Genomic DNA, 12,896 nt, shown 5'->3' with positions numbered 1-12,896 from the left:
AAACGCTTGCATTTTGGAAATCGGTTTTGAAGCACCCTGCCGTGGTGGATGTGAACATGACAGCTGCCATCGTTATGTGTCAAATGTTGTAAATTGTTGCTTTTACCAACAATCGTCTGTAGCCCCGCGATAAATTAATGCAGTTTGAGTTGCGAAGATCATGTCAAGTCCTCACGATGAACTCTGTCCACCTCCGACAGACGATGACGAGCTAACGCTACCACGAGCCAGCATAAATAAAATAATTAAGGAATTGGTAAGTCAATTGTAGTCGCGTCAGGAGACACTCTTAACCCCTCGTTGCAGGTTCCGTCGATCCGCGTCGCGAACGAGAGTCGCGAACTTATCCTCAACTGCTGCACTGAATTCATCCATCTCATCAGCTCCGAGGCGAATGACGTGTGCAACTCGCGTAACAAGAAAACCATAAACGCGGAACATGTCCTGGAAGCCCTCGATCGTCTTGGCTTCCGCGACTACAAGCAGGAGGCGGAGGCAGTGCTGAATGATTGCAAGGAAGTAGCCGCGAAGCGCCGCCGTCAGAGCACCCGCTTGGAGAATCTCGGGATCCCAGAGGAGGAGCTACTGCGCCAACAGCAAGAATTATTTGCAAAGGCGCGGGCAGAGCAAGCTGCCGCGGAGCAGGCTCAATGGTACAGTATGCAAGCAGCCGCTGGAATGGAAGGTGCCGACCAGTATTGGCGAAATTTGAAGAAGGCGCAAGGAGATGACGACGACGAAGATGACTATTGAAAGCAAACTTTCAACTTTTCATGTCTTTATTTTTAAATGAGGGAAATAAAATACACATCACTAAAAAACTGAAGTGCTTTGTCTAAACTAGGAGTGCGTCATTCTGGGATTCGTGGCTGAGTTGCGTCTGCAAGTTGGAGAGCTTGTTCTTCAGCACCTGCACACCCATGACGACGATGTTCTCTGGCTTGAGTGCGCCCGCCGACTCGACGTTGAAGAAAAATTTGTTTGGTTTCGCTTCCCAGTTGAACGGTGCCTCAACTGAAACGAAAAACAATGTGTTTACCCCCGTCTATTTACTATTGCACGGCGGTTCTTACATTGATCGTCATCCAACTCGGTGTGCTCACTTTTCGGCCACTCATCCGGTTTCGGGTACAGAGTGTGCCTCATGGAGTTGTCCGGATCATACTCGAAACACACTCCGGCGGTGGGGTTCCACTTTGCGTGTTCTTTTCCGAATCCTTTCTTCGCGTACGCCCGCAATTTCAACTCCTGCCCTTTACGCAGCTTTATGATGAGAATTTCATCAGTACTTTCTCCGTATTCATTGTCCTCGTCGTTGGAGTGTCTGGAGGTGACGGGCAGAACTTTCGGGTTAGATGACTTCAAATCTGCCGTTGTGACATGCCGCGTTTGTTCCTCAAGGCATTTGACGTCCAAGGTGAATTCCACACTGCACTCAGGACAAAAGTCTAGGCAGGTACAGTCGCGAGTGTACTGAAGGCGCTCAACAACTTCGTCGGAGATAAGAGGAATCAGCCCTATCCTATGGGCCAAGAACTCATCAGAAAGTACAGTCGAGTTGGCTTCTAGTTGCACCCAGTCAATAGCCAGCGTTGGAGTCTCGGCAATGAAAACACGACGCAAACTATTCGCTACGCTAAAAATACAGAGCGCGTTCAACATAACCTCAAAAGTTAAATTTATAAATTTTTACCTCAAATCTGTGTCCTCGACCACGAACTTGACATTATCGTCGGTCAGTTCAGTTATCTGAACTGATGGTTGATTAGCGTACGGCATATTTCAGGGTAGATACAATTCGACGGAAGAAAACACAACCAAAAACGTAAACAAACGGAGCAAAAGGCGACTTGAGTGACTAGCGGTAGATGAAATGTCAAAACTTCCACAAATGCACTGAACCGTCGCATCGGTGTGGGTCTCGAATGCGAAATTTAAGTGATAAATTCGAAATTCACGAGAGGGCAGTATTCTTGTTAAAAACGAATTTCTTTACAATTGATCGAAATACAAGGAGAGAACTTAAATACGGGGAGCCCCCATTTGCATTCAGGGGAAATTTTAATATTTATTGTTAAAGTACTAGTGCCGTAAAATTTTTTGAAGAATCGATTTTTTTCTTTTCGTATTTTTCGATTCTATTAACCTTCAGAAATCATATCCTCCTAAATTATTAAATTTACGAGAATATCACCTACCTTAAAATGACTGAAAAAAACCCATAATGATAATTTAATTTATTTTTCCAATTAATTAACTTTAGTCATAAGAATATGGCGTAAAAAATAAATTCAACTGGTCTTATTGAGGCGCAAACATGAAATCATTTACCATGTTCAAATTGCGGAAATCGATCCCGAATGAAATCAAATTTTTTTGTCTTTGAGTTCCCAGGGCCGCAGGCAGATTTCCCAACAGAACTTTTATGTGTGTGCCATTAAACAAAGCAATGTCATCTACTGACGGCTCCACGAAGGTGTTACATTTTCGTTGTCGTCGGAATTTAACCTCATGGGGTCAAGCAATGAACAATAGGGTAGACTGATGCGGATGCAGCCTTTTGGGAACCAACCAATTTCTCTCTGGAATTGGTATGTGGCTCCCCAGAAACCAAGCCTCTCGTCTGCCGTGACCGTTAATGGGTGGTAACGGTCACACTTTGTACGAGGTGACTCTACTATTAACAAAACGCCATGGATCTAGACCGAGGAGTCGAAAAACTCCTCCCCAAATCCAGAGTGTTATGCAAACCGTGCCCATTGGATAATTTGCAGTCGGGAATCAGAGAGGTTATGGAACGGCGGACTACCTAATCTTCACACTTGTGGGATTCAAATGAGTACAAAGATAAAGACACAAAAAAAAACAGCGAAACCCTATTTCGCACATAAACTGGCCCATTAGGGGGAGGCAAATCTCTGCAACATTGAGAGCCAGTGGGAAGTCAAGCAGTGAAGCCAAGCTCAACACTGGTTTACTGTAAAAAGTAGGGACGAGCAATAGTACGTCTCAGGTCAAGATATCAAATGTCAGGAAGGAGACAGGTCTTAGTGGTGCAGGTGGTAAATGGTATCTGCGCTATCTGAAGGAAGGCCTCACACCAGAAGAGGCTCTTAAGAAGGCTCAAGGCAGACCTAAGCCTTCAGTATCAGAGCCAAGAAAGCGGGGAATAGCAGAAATCAGTCTGCAAGACGGAAGAAGGAGAAACCTAAATCCGAGCCCAAGGGGAAATCTCGGGGTGATCAAGGATGAAGGCAGGAAGCAAGAGACGGGGGGTTAGCTATGCTCATGCGGTAAAGAGCACTCGATTTATTCGTCATGAGGATGGGTAAGGGATGGAATAAAGAGCTTATGTTTACCGGCATACGACGGAGGGCACAGCCGACTGGGTTATGACTATAGTTCCTGAACTGCCAAGGAGGAAGAGAACGAAACTACCAACCTATGCTGAGGATGACATACCACTGATATGACACTCAAAGTATATAGACAACAATTATGCAATTTTTAGAAGTAAGAAGGAGGGCAAAGGTAAACTCCTCAAGAGTAGACGACTGGTTCCTGGAGTCAATTAGATAACGTAGCTGGCGATCTGGCCGCTATACGGGCCGGAGCCATTCTGTGAAGCTGGAAACGGATACATGGCCACGATATTAAAAAATAAAGAAGATCGGCTAAGGGAACTTTACTGGGCGAACTCACCAGGAATTTAACAGCCCAGGGTGCTCATGGAGGGATACGAACCCAAATGCTCGAAAGATTGTTTAAACCTTACCAAGAAGAGCCTCCGGATAATAGTGGGAATACTCGTTGGTCACTGCAAGCACTATCATCTTTGGAAACTAGGGATATCTATGGACAATATCTGTAGATTCTGCGAGGAAAGGGATGAAACCTCCGCACATGTTCTAGGACAGTGTCCAGCACTTGCGCAAAGCAGATTCAGGCACCTGGAAGAATACTTAATTAGAAAATGATAAGGTTTCTGCCGGCTGTAGGTTTAAACGATATACTTACTACAGTTTATAGATACACTACACAGTAAAGAAGTACAATAACTCTCTTAGGACGCAATGTGACTTCTCTTGACAATATCATTATTATTATTAGTCTCCCTCATTATCCTTCATCTCGCTAATTTGGCCAACATAGAATTTGAATTGGCTTCTAGTTTTGAATTCAACTAAGATATAATCATCCAAACCAGGAGTGTGTGTGTGTTGAGGTGGGGGAGAGGCAAAGCCTTTGAGCACTCAGACCTTAGTGGTCCATTGTACTCGATTTCCCCGTATAATGGAATATCCCGGATTCGTTTATGTATCGCAGTGGATGTGATCCTACCCGCTATAGTTCGAGCACATCCGCACCAAAAATCTGATGTCTAATGCGTCCGTAGGCGGAGCCCTCACATAGAAAATATTCCGTGGATTCCACTTCCTCATTACAGGATGGACACGTATCATCTTGGATAAATCCTATTCTGAACATATGCCCAGCTAGAGAAATATGGCCAGCCAGAATGCCCACAATACTTCTGCAAGTCTTCTTGGTTTTCGACAGGATAAACTTTGCAGTGTGTTTGTTTGGTTCTGACAGGAAGAGTTTGGTCTGTCTAGCAGCATTAAGGCTTCGCCACCTATCATTATGGGAAGCTTGTTCCCAATTTTTGATAGCTCTACACCAATGACCATGTATTGAATCCAGAAACAGAATTCAATCGGTTTCTATATTCCTGAACGATTTTTGAAGTGGTCAAAATACTACGCTACAGCCTGCCCTTCAAGCGCTCATCAATCATCCAGGTTGCCGTCCTTAGGATCGCATACACTTCAGCCTGAAAGACCGTTGTGGATTTCCCAAAGGAAAAGCCCGCTTTTTGTCTAGAATAACTCCCAGATATTTCACTTCTTCGGAGAGTTGAAGGGTTGTACTCTTCATCTCTGGAAGATAAATACCATTCAGTTTCCTCTTTTTTGTAAATAATACCACTGTTTCATTTTGATTTACTGAAAGTCCATGCTTGAAACACCAACTGTCAATCAAATCAACCGCGCGTTGTTTATTTCTACACACCATTCCGAGATCTCGACCAACATCCATCATAGCCAGGTCATCCGCATAAGCTTGAATGTAGATTGGTTGATTTTGCAGCTCGCATAGTAGTGAGTTGATCACCATACTCCATAGAAGTGGCGATAGCACACCCTCTTGAGGGCTGCCTTTTTTCGCTTCTGTTGTTAAATAGCGATCAAAACCCCCTTCAGCATACAACAATCGCTGCGTTAGCATAGCGTAGATTCACTTTATTAGAGTTTCATCAACACCATGCTCTCTGGCAGTATCAGAGAGCTTTTGGGAGAGCGCACAAAAGCTCCTTCAATGTCCACAAACACCCCCATCGCGTACTCATCCTTCAAAGTTGCATCTTCTATCTTTGAAACCAAAGAATGAAGAGCAGACTCACAGGACTTTCCACGTTGGTAAGCATGTTGGTTTCCATTTAGGGGGTGCGACTTTAGTGCCTTCTCGCGAATGTGACGCCCAGCCAGCCTCTTCAGACATTTCAACGAAAATGATGTTATGCTAATTTGCCTGAAACTATTTGGATTAGAATAGTCATCTTTCGCAGGCTTTGGTATGAAGACTACCTTCACCTTCACCTCACGTTATGTTTTCATCAAATATTAATATGTTATTATTGGTTTCTTTTTTCAAATATTTGAAGCTTTTGAGCCGTTGCGTTTTGGGGTTTCCTTTGCCAAACTGTGGGGTTGAGTTGTCTGTTTGTAGATGTATTTTCTGGTATAGGCCGCAATCTCACGCAAGACCGTGTGTATCAGTAACAGAGATCTTCAGCTTCAGCTGGTTATTTTTGACACGCCAAGGGACCCCTGTAATTGTACGTAGAATTCTGGATTGCGAGTTACAATAGATATTTTCGCAGAGCCCCATAATTGGACCCCATATGTCCAGATAGACTGACTTCCTTGTACAAATGGTCTTTGTACCCCAATTTAAGCACAGAGCGCTTGTTCAAAAGCCAATATAGACTCCTTGCTTTAATGGTCATCTGTTGCTTCTTGGCTTCAATATGCCTCTTTCACGTAAGTCGTCTGTCCTAATGCAATCACAGGTATTTAGCACCACTAAATTGGGGAACTTGGGTTCCATATAAGTTGATTGGAGGGTAGCTTTCTCGACGGAGCGTCAATCTTATATAGATGCATTTCGACTCATGATCTGCCACGTTAGACGCAAATTCTAATCGTGATTCAACACGGGTGGCCAGAAACGAAGTATAATTCACAAATGTAGATGTGACTATATTATTGCTATTTGGTATGTCTGATGTGTAAATAAGGTTCCTTGCGGTACGCCAGCATTGATGTTGTGGCCACGCTTGGTAAAACTTTTCTGCCGAATATTGGATAGGATTCAAGAATCTTGTGAACATTAGCCGGAGAAAGTTTCTTAATTTTGCATACCACACCTTCGTGCTATACTCTATCAAATGTCGGTGGTATGTCCAGGAACACTACAGAATAATACTTCCTCTCCTCTAATGCTCAGTTAATTTCCACCACAATTCTATAAACTTGCCAATTTGATGTTGGGAAATTAGTTTTCCGTCGGCAAGGAAAGGTGAGAGTTTTGCGAAAAGGAGGCTCTGGAAAAGCTTTGATACTACGGATAGCAAGTTGATTGACCGATATGAGCTTGCTAGTGTTAAATCCTTGCCAGCCTTGGGGATCATTCTAACCAGCAATGTTTTCCAGCTCTATTGACTAACTGGGTGAGATACTTGATAGCGATAGGTGGTAACTATTTGCCAAGGCCGGTAGCCTTCTCCAAATTTACTTTCTGCAGTAAACAATAGAGGACATCTTCTGGTTGAAAAACACCCTGCAGATGTGTCGTAAGCATGGCATAGCTCCTCGCCCAGTTCCTATTAGCAAGCCTTAATGGTAGCTCAGTCTGTACTGTTCGCTTCAGCTTCTTGTTGTCCCTCCGTAGAGAGTAGTCGTTGCTGTAATAGGGGCTGGGACTGCGCGTGAAGTACTGGAAGTTACTTTCTGTTTCTGCTTTCAGAATATTTCTTAAATTCTTGGTGATTTTTGCAAGCTCCTGCTGCAGTTTCGGGGATTGATGTGCCTGACATTCCTGCCCCAAATTTCATTATCAGCTGTTGGATTCCAGCCGACGAGATTTTCCTGAACCCCTACTCTGCTGCTCAGCGGTGGAAGAGAGTGTCGAGCTGCGACGATGCATTGATTGAATTGTTTGACAGCATTGTCGATGTTATGGCAAGTTTTCATTGGAACTCTGACGTGACCATATACTTTGTCTGCCTTCATTGATGTGCAACCCAAGATCTCGCCCCGATTGCCGCCTGCTCGATCTGGATGAAGGCAGTTTGTACGTCTCGAGTGGTTCTTTCCATGATGTCGATATCGCCACCATAGGCCAGTAGTTGGGTGGACTTAAAGAGGATCGTACCTCTTGAATTTACATCAGCATTACGGATCACTTTCTCCAGGGCCAGGTTAAAGAGGATGCATGATAGGGCACCCCCTTGCCGTAGATCGTTGTTGATGTCGAATGGTCTTGAGAGTGATTCTGTTGCTTTTATCTGGCCACATTGGTCAGGGTCAGCCTCTCATGGCCGTGTACAGTTTTACCCTGGCTATGGAATCATAGGCGGCTTTAAAGTCGATGAATAGATGGTGCAACTGGTGTTCATGTTCCAACAGTTTTTCCATCACTTGCCGCACAGAGAAAATTTCATCTGTTGCTGATTTGCCTGGAGTGAAGCCTCTTTGGTATGGGCCACTGATGTTCTGGGCGTATGGGGCCATCCGGCCTAGCAAGATACCGGAGAATATCTTATAGATGGTAGTCAGCAAAGTGATACCTCTATAATTGCTGCACTGTGTGATATCTCCCTTTTTATGTATGAGACAGATAATGCCTTGTTGCCAATCGTCAGGCATTGATTCGCTGTCCCATACCTTGAACACAAGTTGATGAACCACTTGGCGTAACTGGTCACCTCCATATTTAACCAATTCGGCTGTAATTCCATCGGCTCCTGGCGAATTATGATTTTTTAGCCGATGAATTGCACAAACTCTTTCTCCTATATTTGCTGGTGGCAGTATTTATCCGTCGTCTTCAGTTCGCGGGACCTCCAACTTGCCGATGTTCTGGTTGTTCAGTAGCTCATCAAAGGTCCAATATGCCCATTCTGTCGGAAATCAGATTTCCCTCTTTGTCTCGGCAGGATGAGCATCGAGGTGTATAAAGCTTCATCCTGCTGACTTGTTGGTAAAACTTCCGCGCCTGGTGCGGTTGCTCCCTGTACTTTTCTAGTTCACAGACTTGTTAGTTCTCCCAGGCTTCTTTTTTCCGTCTGTGAAGTCGCTTCTCCGCTCGATGGAGTTCGTGATAAGTCTCAGCGCGTGCTCGCGTTCTTTGAGAATGCAACATTACTCGGTATGCTGCATTCTTACGTTGCGTTGCTAACTTACATTCATCGTCAAACCAGCCGTTCCGACTCCTTTTGCGGCTGGGGCCAAGTATGTTTGTGGTCGTATCTATGATACCGTTCTTCAGGTGGTTCTGAAGATCATTTGTTGATGCTTCATCTCCAAGTCCTCTGTTAACTGCGGTTATTGCGGCATCCATTTCCCCCTTATAGGTGTCACGGAGGGCTGTGCTATGGATGGCTTCAGTGTTAACTCTCACCTGATTGTCAGAGGGTATTCTGGGTGGTGTTGTTATTCGAGCTCGGAGGACCATGCCAACGAGATAGTGATCCGAGTCTATATTGGCCCTCCATATGTTCTGACATTTATCAAGGCTGAGAGGTGGTAGCGTTCGATCAACATGTAGCCAATTTGGTTGAAAGTGGCCCCGTCTGGCCAATGGGATCAGGGCCTTGAAATGTGTTAGAGCACTTCATTCAGGATCGTAACGGTACAGTACAGTACATTGTAGGAAGCAATGTGGTTAGCATTGTGCTCGCCCAAGATTATTACCCCTCTAAGTTGACTCAGGTACACATTCACAGCTGTACCGACTGGTATCTGACATCCAAACACGATAACAAGTCCTTCTGCGTCTAGTGAAATTTGAATCGCGACCTTCCGCTACGACAGCCCAGCGCTCTAACCATTTGAGCCATCTGAACATCCAGACAAGGAAAGCGATTTTAGTTGATAAAAACCTCATACACTGGCATATCCAGGTCAGTGTCTTCTGAAGATTTCTACCTTCGGACAGACAGACAATGACAATAGGCAGGGATGGCCGGGTTACCTAATACGTATGGGTAAGGATGATCCAACCTGGGAAGAAAACGTGAGAGACGCTGCTTCATATGGAACGTTGGCGTAAGCCACTAAGCCGGACTAGGGATATTGAATTGGTAGACCTCAGCATAAAAACAAAATCTTTAGAGATCCTCATTAAAATAGGCCCAGACAGGGCACTGTTTGTTGCGCCGTTGATGATGATGATGGCACGTGTTAATTTTCCTCTGTTTAAACGTTAAAATAGTAACAAATTATTATTGCATTACTATCATATTTATGGCCAATTTATCAAGATCGTGCTTATGGTGAGTCTATTGATTAATTTTACTAATGATTATGCGTGCATGTTCATTGAAAAAATCAGCCATTTCTGTTGAGTAGACCAATTTTACTAGAATTCTCAACATACGCATCCAAAAATCACCAAATCTACACACCAATCAATATCGATGCCTCCCAAAAACACGCTACACGCATAATTGATTCCCTTAATTATACGATGTGGTCTACCAAATTGTACAACTCGAGATAAAGTTCGCCTAATCCGATATCCAGCCAGTAAAAAAGGCAATCATTTGGCTTCTAACCTTGAAAACCGATACCTCTTTCGACAATCGTTAACATTTTGTATGTTGCCCAGTATCTTTTTAGTCCCAATTCTATGTAAGCATTCTATTTTTTCTTTTCCGTTGAAAGTGTACATTTCGGATTATGTTACGAACTAATTCAATCCCCCGGCTCGAAAATTCGTCTTGCAGCCAGCCCCCAATGATAATTTCCACCTAAAGGCCTTGTGAATGAATCAAATTACCATCTTAATCGAAAAGGCTTAAAATTTATCATCCCGAGACTAAATTGCCTTTCCGGCGATGAGAGTATCAGCCAATTTATCACACGGCTGCCTTCAAATGAACATACGAACATTCATACTTATATGAAGATTAAGAGAGAAGACGGTGTACAGCGAAAGGCGCAGGTGAGAGGGCTGTGCGGGGGGCGGCAAACATAACATAATATAACACCTTGCCTACAAGCACTTAAATGCAAAAGGTAGAGAATTGTAGGTATTTCGTGTTAACACTGAAGGCGGATGGTCCAGTCATTAATTTTGCAAGAAAAACCCCAAGACAAAGGCGAACAACAAAAACAAGTTAAGAGTAGGACATGGGGAGGTACGTGAAAGTGATGTTGGAGGACTGGAGTCGAAGCCTTTCAACTGGGATGAGAACGAGGCGAGCAAAGATAGAATAATAGATTTACATGTTGTCTGGGATGGGTCATTCTTTGAATTGAATTTAATCGCGAGGTGTTCTGAAATTGGGAAAATATTGCGGCCATGGTCAAAGTTCACATGAATATAAGTGTTTTGTTTGCACCGCTGATGTTAAAAATCATATCCTTTCACGTAAGATTACTTAAAGCTAATCTACTCTGTTAATTGAAAGGAGTTTTAGGGGCTCGAATGTATAATCATCCCGGGTAGATATCAGCGGCAAAAGTCGAAATGACTAAATTACCCGTACAATTACGTTCGCTGCCTTACGTCCTCATCCCCCAGCTGCGGTTACCCTTTCCAGGATGCATAAGCACATCCAGCCCATTATGCTCGACGTTTGTGGTTCTTTCCTTTGCTACCAGAAGACTATTGCCATTGTCGTTGCAATTAAAACCCTTGAGAGTACACAGCGGCGAGAGTTTGCAAATGGTAAACACAAAACGCTCTGAAGGCACAAAGACGCTGGCGAAGGTGCAAAAAGTGGTAACCCCACACGACACCGTCATTTAGTCCGCATCCAGTTGACAAAAGCAGAGCAACAACACCACTGGCACATGTGGGGACGGAAAGGGTTCGCTGGTGTATTTTCTCAAATCATTGCAGCGTCCCCAGGTGGGTTGTTTGTTCTCCATATGCTTGTCGACGACTCTTCCTCACACGGGAGGAACATGGATGGTCGGACAATGAGGCTTGCTTACAAGGTGTAGGCACTCCACTCCATCCCGTACGGCTGGGAACCTTTCGAGATTAAGTACTTTGTGGGGATTATGTTGTGACGAGCGAAAAAGCTGCACAGGAAAAAAGCACAAAACATAATACGAACAAGGAAAATGCCAATAGCGTGGAGAAGGAGCAAGTCAGAGGTAAGGTTGTCGAGGGCCACAATAACGAGAAGAAAAAACACGATGGCACTTTTATGTTTTCGACAGAGCTAAAGCGTTTAATACGCAGACAGGGGCTTTTAGGAACACATAACCCATGAGATGTGATAAAGGCGGTAATGTTTCAAGGTTGTATAGCTAATGGCTCTATAGTGGCCGCAGTGTTGCAATTGAGGTAATGTACGGCGATATACCCATTACACCGTACGACGACCACACGTCCTCAATGGCTTTACAGGTTGCGGTAGTTATTTGCATAAGAATTTAGTGTAGTTGATTTTCAAATTAATACCTGGGATCTGGCATGGGCGGAAACCACTTGAAGTTGTGTTGTCTGCGTTTAAAAACATATGAGGGATAAACATTGAATTTGTGATCCCTTAACCATGAGACTCATCAAGGAAACTTCAAGGTGTGTTGATATTTTACATGAACTCTACTCTTCGTTGGTGTTGCTTTTTTTGGCTTTTAGAAGACCCCATTCAGTCAAACTTATAACATAGCTAATAAGTTCTCCTATTCTTTAACTGTAGATTGTATATTTCTGTATCTCCATTGAATCCAACCTCACGATTGATCTAGTAAGGGCACGCTAGGAATACCCTACACTCTGAATGACCGAGAAATTTCCATGTACTTCAGGTAGCGGATCGAGGAAAAACACGTGTACGGATGATTGGTTTTAGTTTGGTCAGTTGAGTTTTGTGGGTGGAGCTGTAATTCCAAGCAATTAAGCCTTTTGTTAGGCTAATTGCCCTATCTTCCAGAATCACCTACTCCATGGCCTCCCGACTGCGACGTTCGATGAAGAGAACCTTGCCGAGGTACCTTTGTCTAAAATCTGAGAGCTACAAACAAAGTGCAGGGCCACCGCATACTCTTCCACACATTGGCGACATAAAGAGATAAATAAAGTATAGTTAGTTATTCTACTATACCAAATCCTAAATTATCTCACTTGGTGACCGGCCGCGACAGGCTGGACAAGTAAATGCATCAAATATCGTTAAAAACAAAATGATCGGATTGAGTCACAAGCCTCGGAAAAATGCTAGTGCGTTGACCTCAGTCGAGGTGGCGGTCCTGTCGAGAAATGGATGAGGATACTTATGGATGGCATCAGAACGTACGTAAATTAGTTCGAGTAAATCAAATACGTGCCTGCCCTCTACTTATTTGCGCCCTCACTGGAAAGAACGAGGAACTTGCAAGAGCCCTTCGGAAAAAGCGCATTGATATCTGCGCTCTGCAAGAAACCTGATGGTCTGGTGCCAAATGCTGCAACATAGCACACGAATGCACTAAAATTGGATGTAACCTTCTCTATTTTGGAAGACCACATACTCTTATGGTGTTGGCATGGCCATCTCAGTGGGTTTCTGTGATGCCATTAAAGAAGTCGAAAGATTTTATGACCGGCTGATG

At 43.9% G+C, this 12,896-nt stretch overlaps 2 protein-coding genes across 2 annotated transcripts; one reads left to right on the top strand and one right to left on the bottom strand.

The window, feature by feature from the left end:
• Positions 1 to 51: 51 nt before the first annotated feature.
• On the top strand, positions 52 to 821 carry LOC119655480 (protein Dr1). Its single transcript, XM_038061380.1, has 2 exons — positions 52 to 256; positions 307 to 821. The coding sequence occupies exons 1-2, from the start codon at positions 161 to 163 to the stop codon at positions 751 to 753; spliced, it is 543 nt and encodes a 180-aa protein (XP_037917308.1). The 5' UTR covers positions 52 to 160; the 3' UTR covers positions 754 to 821.
• LOC119655479 (DNA-directed RNA polymerase II subunit RPB3) lies at positions 762 to 1,888 on the bottom strand. The gene is made up of 3 exons (XM_038061379.1): positions 1,694 to 1,888; positions 1,074 to 1,636; positions 762 to 1,014 (listed from the first exon to the last, which is right to left on the bottom strand). The coding sequence occupies exons 1-3, from the start codon at positions 1,777 to 1,779 to the stop codon at positions 836 to 838; spliced, it is 828 nt and encodes a 275-aa protein (XP_037917307.1). The 5' UTR covers positions 1,780 to 1,888; the 3' UTR covers positions 762 to 835.
• Between the last annotated feature and the right edge of the window lie 11,008 nt (positions 1,889 to 12,896).

Source organism: Hermetia illucens, chromosome 4 (assembly GCF_905115235.1).
Source record: "Hermetia illucens chromosome 4, iHerIll2.2.curated.20191125, whole genome shotgun sequence".
In the NCBI taxonomy this organism is placed as follows: Eukaryota; Metazoa; Arthropoda; class Insecta; order Diptera; family Stratiomyidae; genus Hermetia; species Hermetia illucens.
The sequence above is the reverse complement of the archived record's forward strand: the minus strand, read 5'-3'. Positions and strand labels throughout refer to the sequence as shown.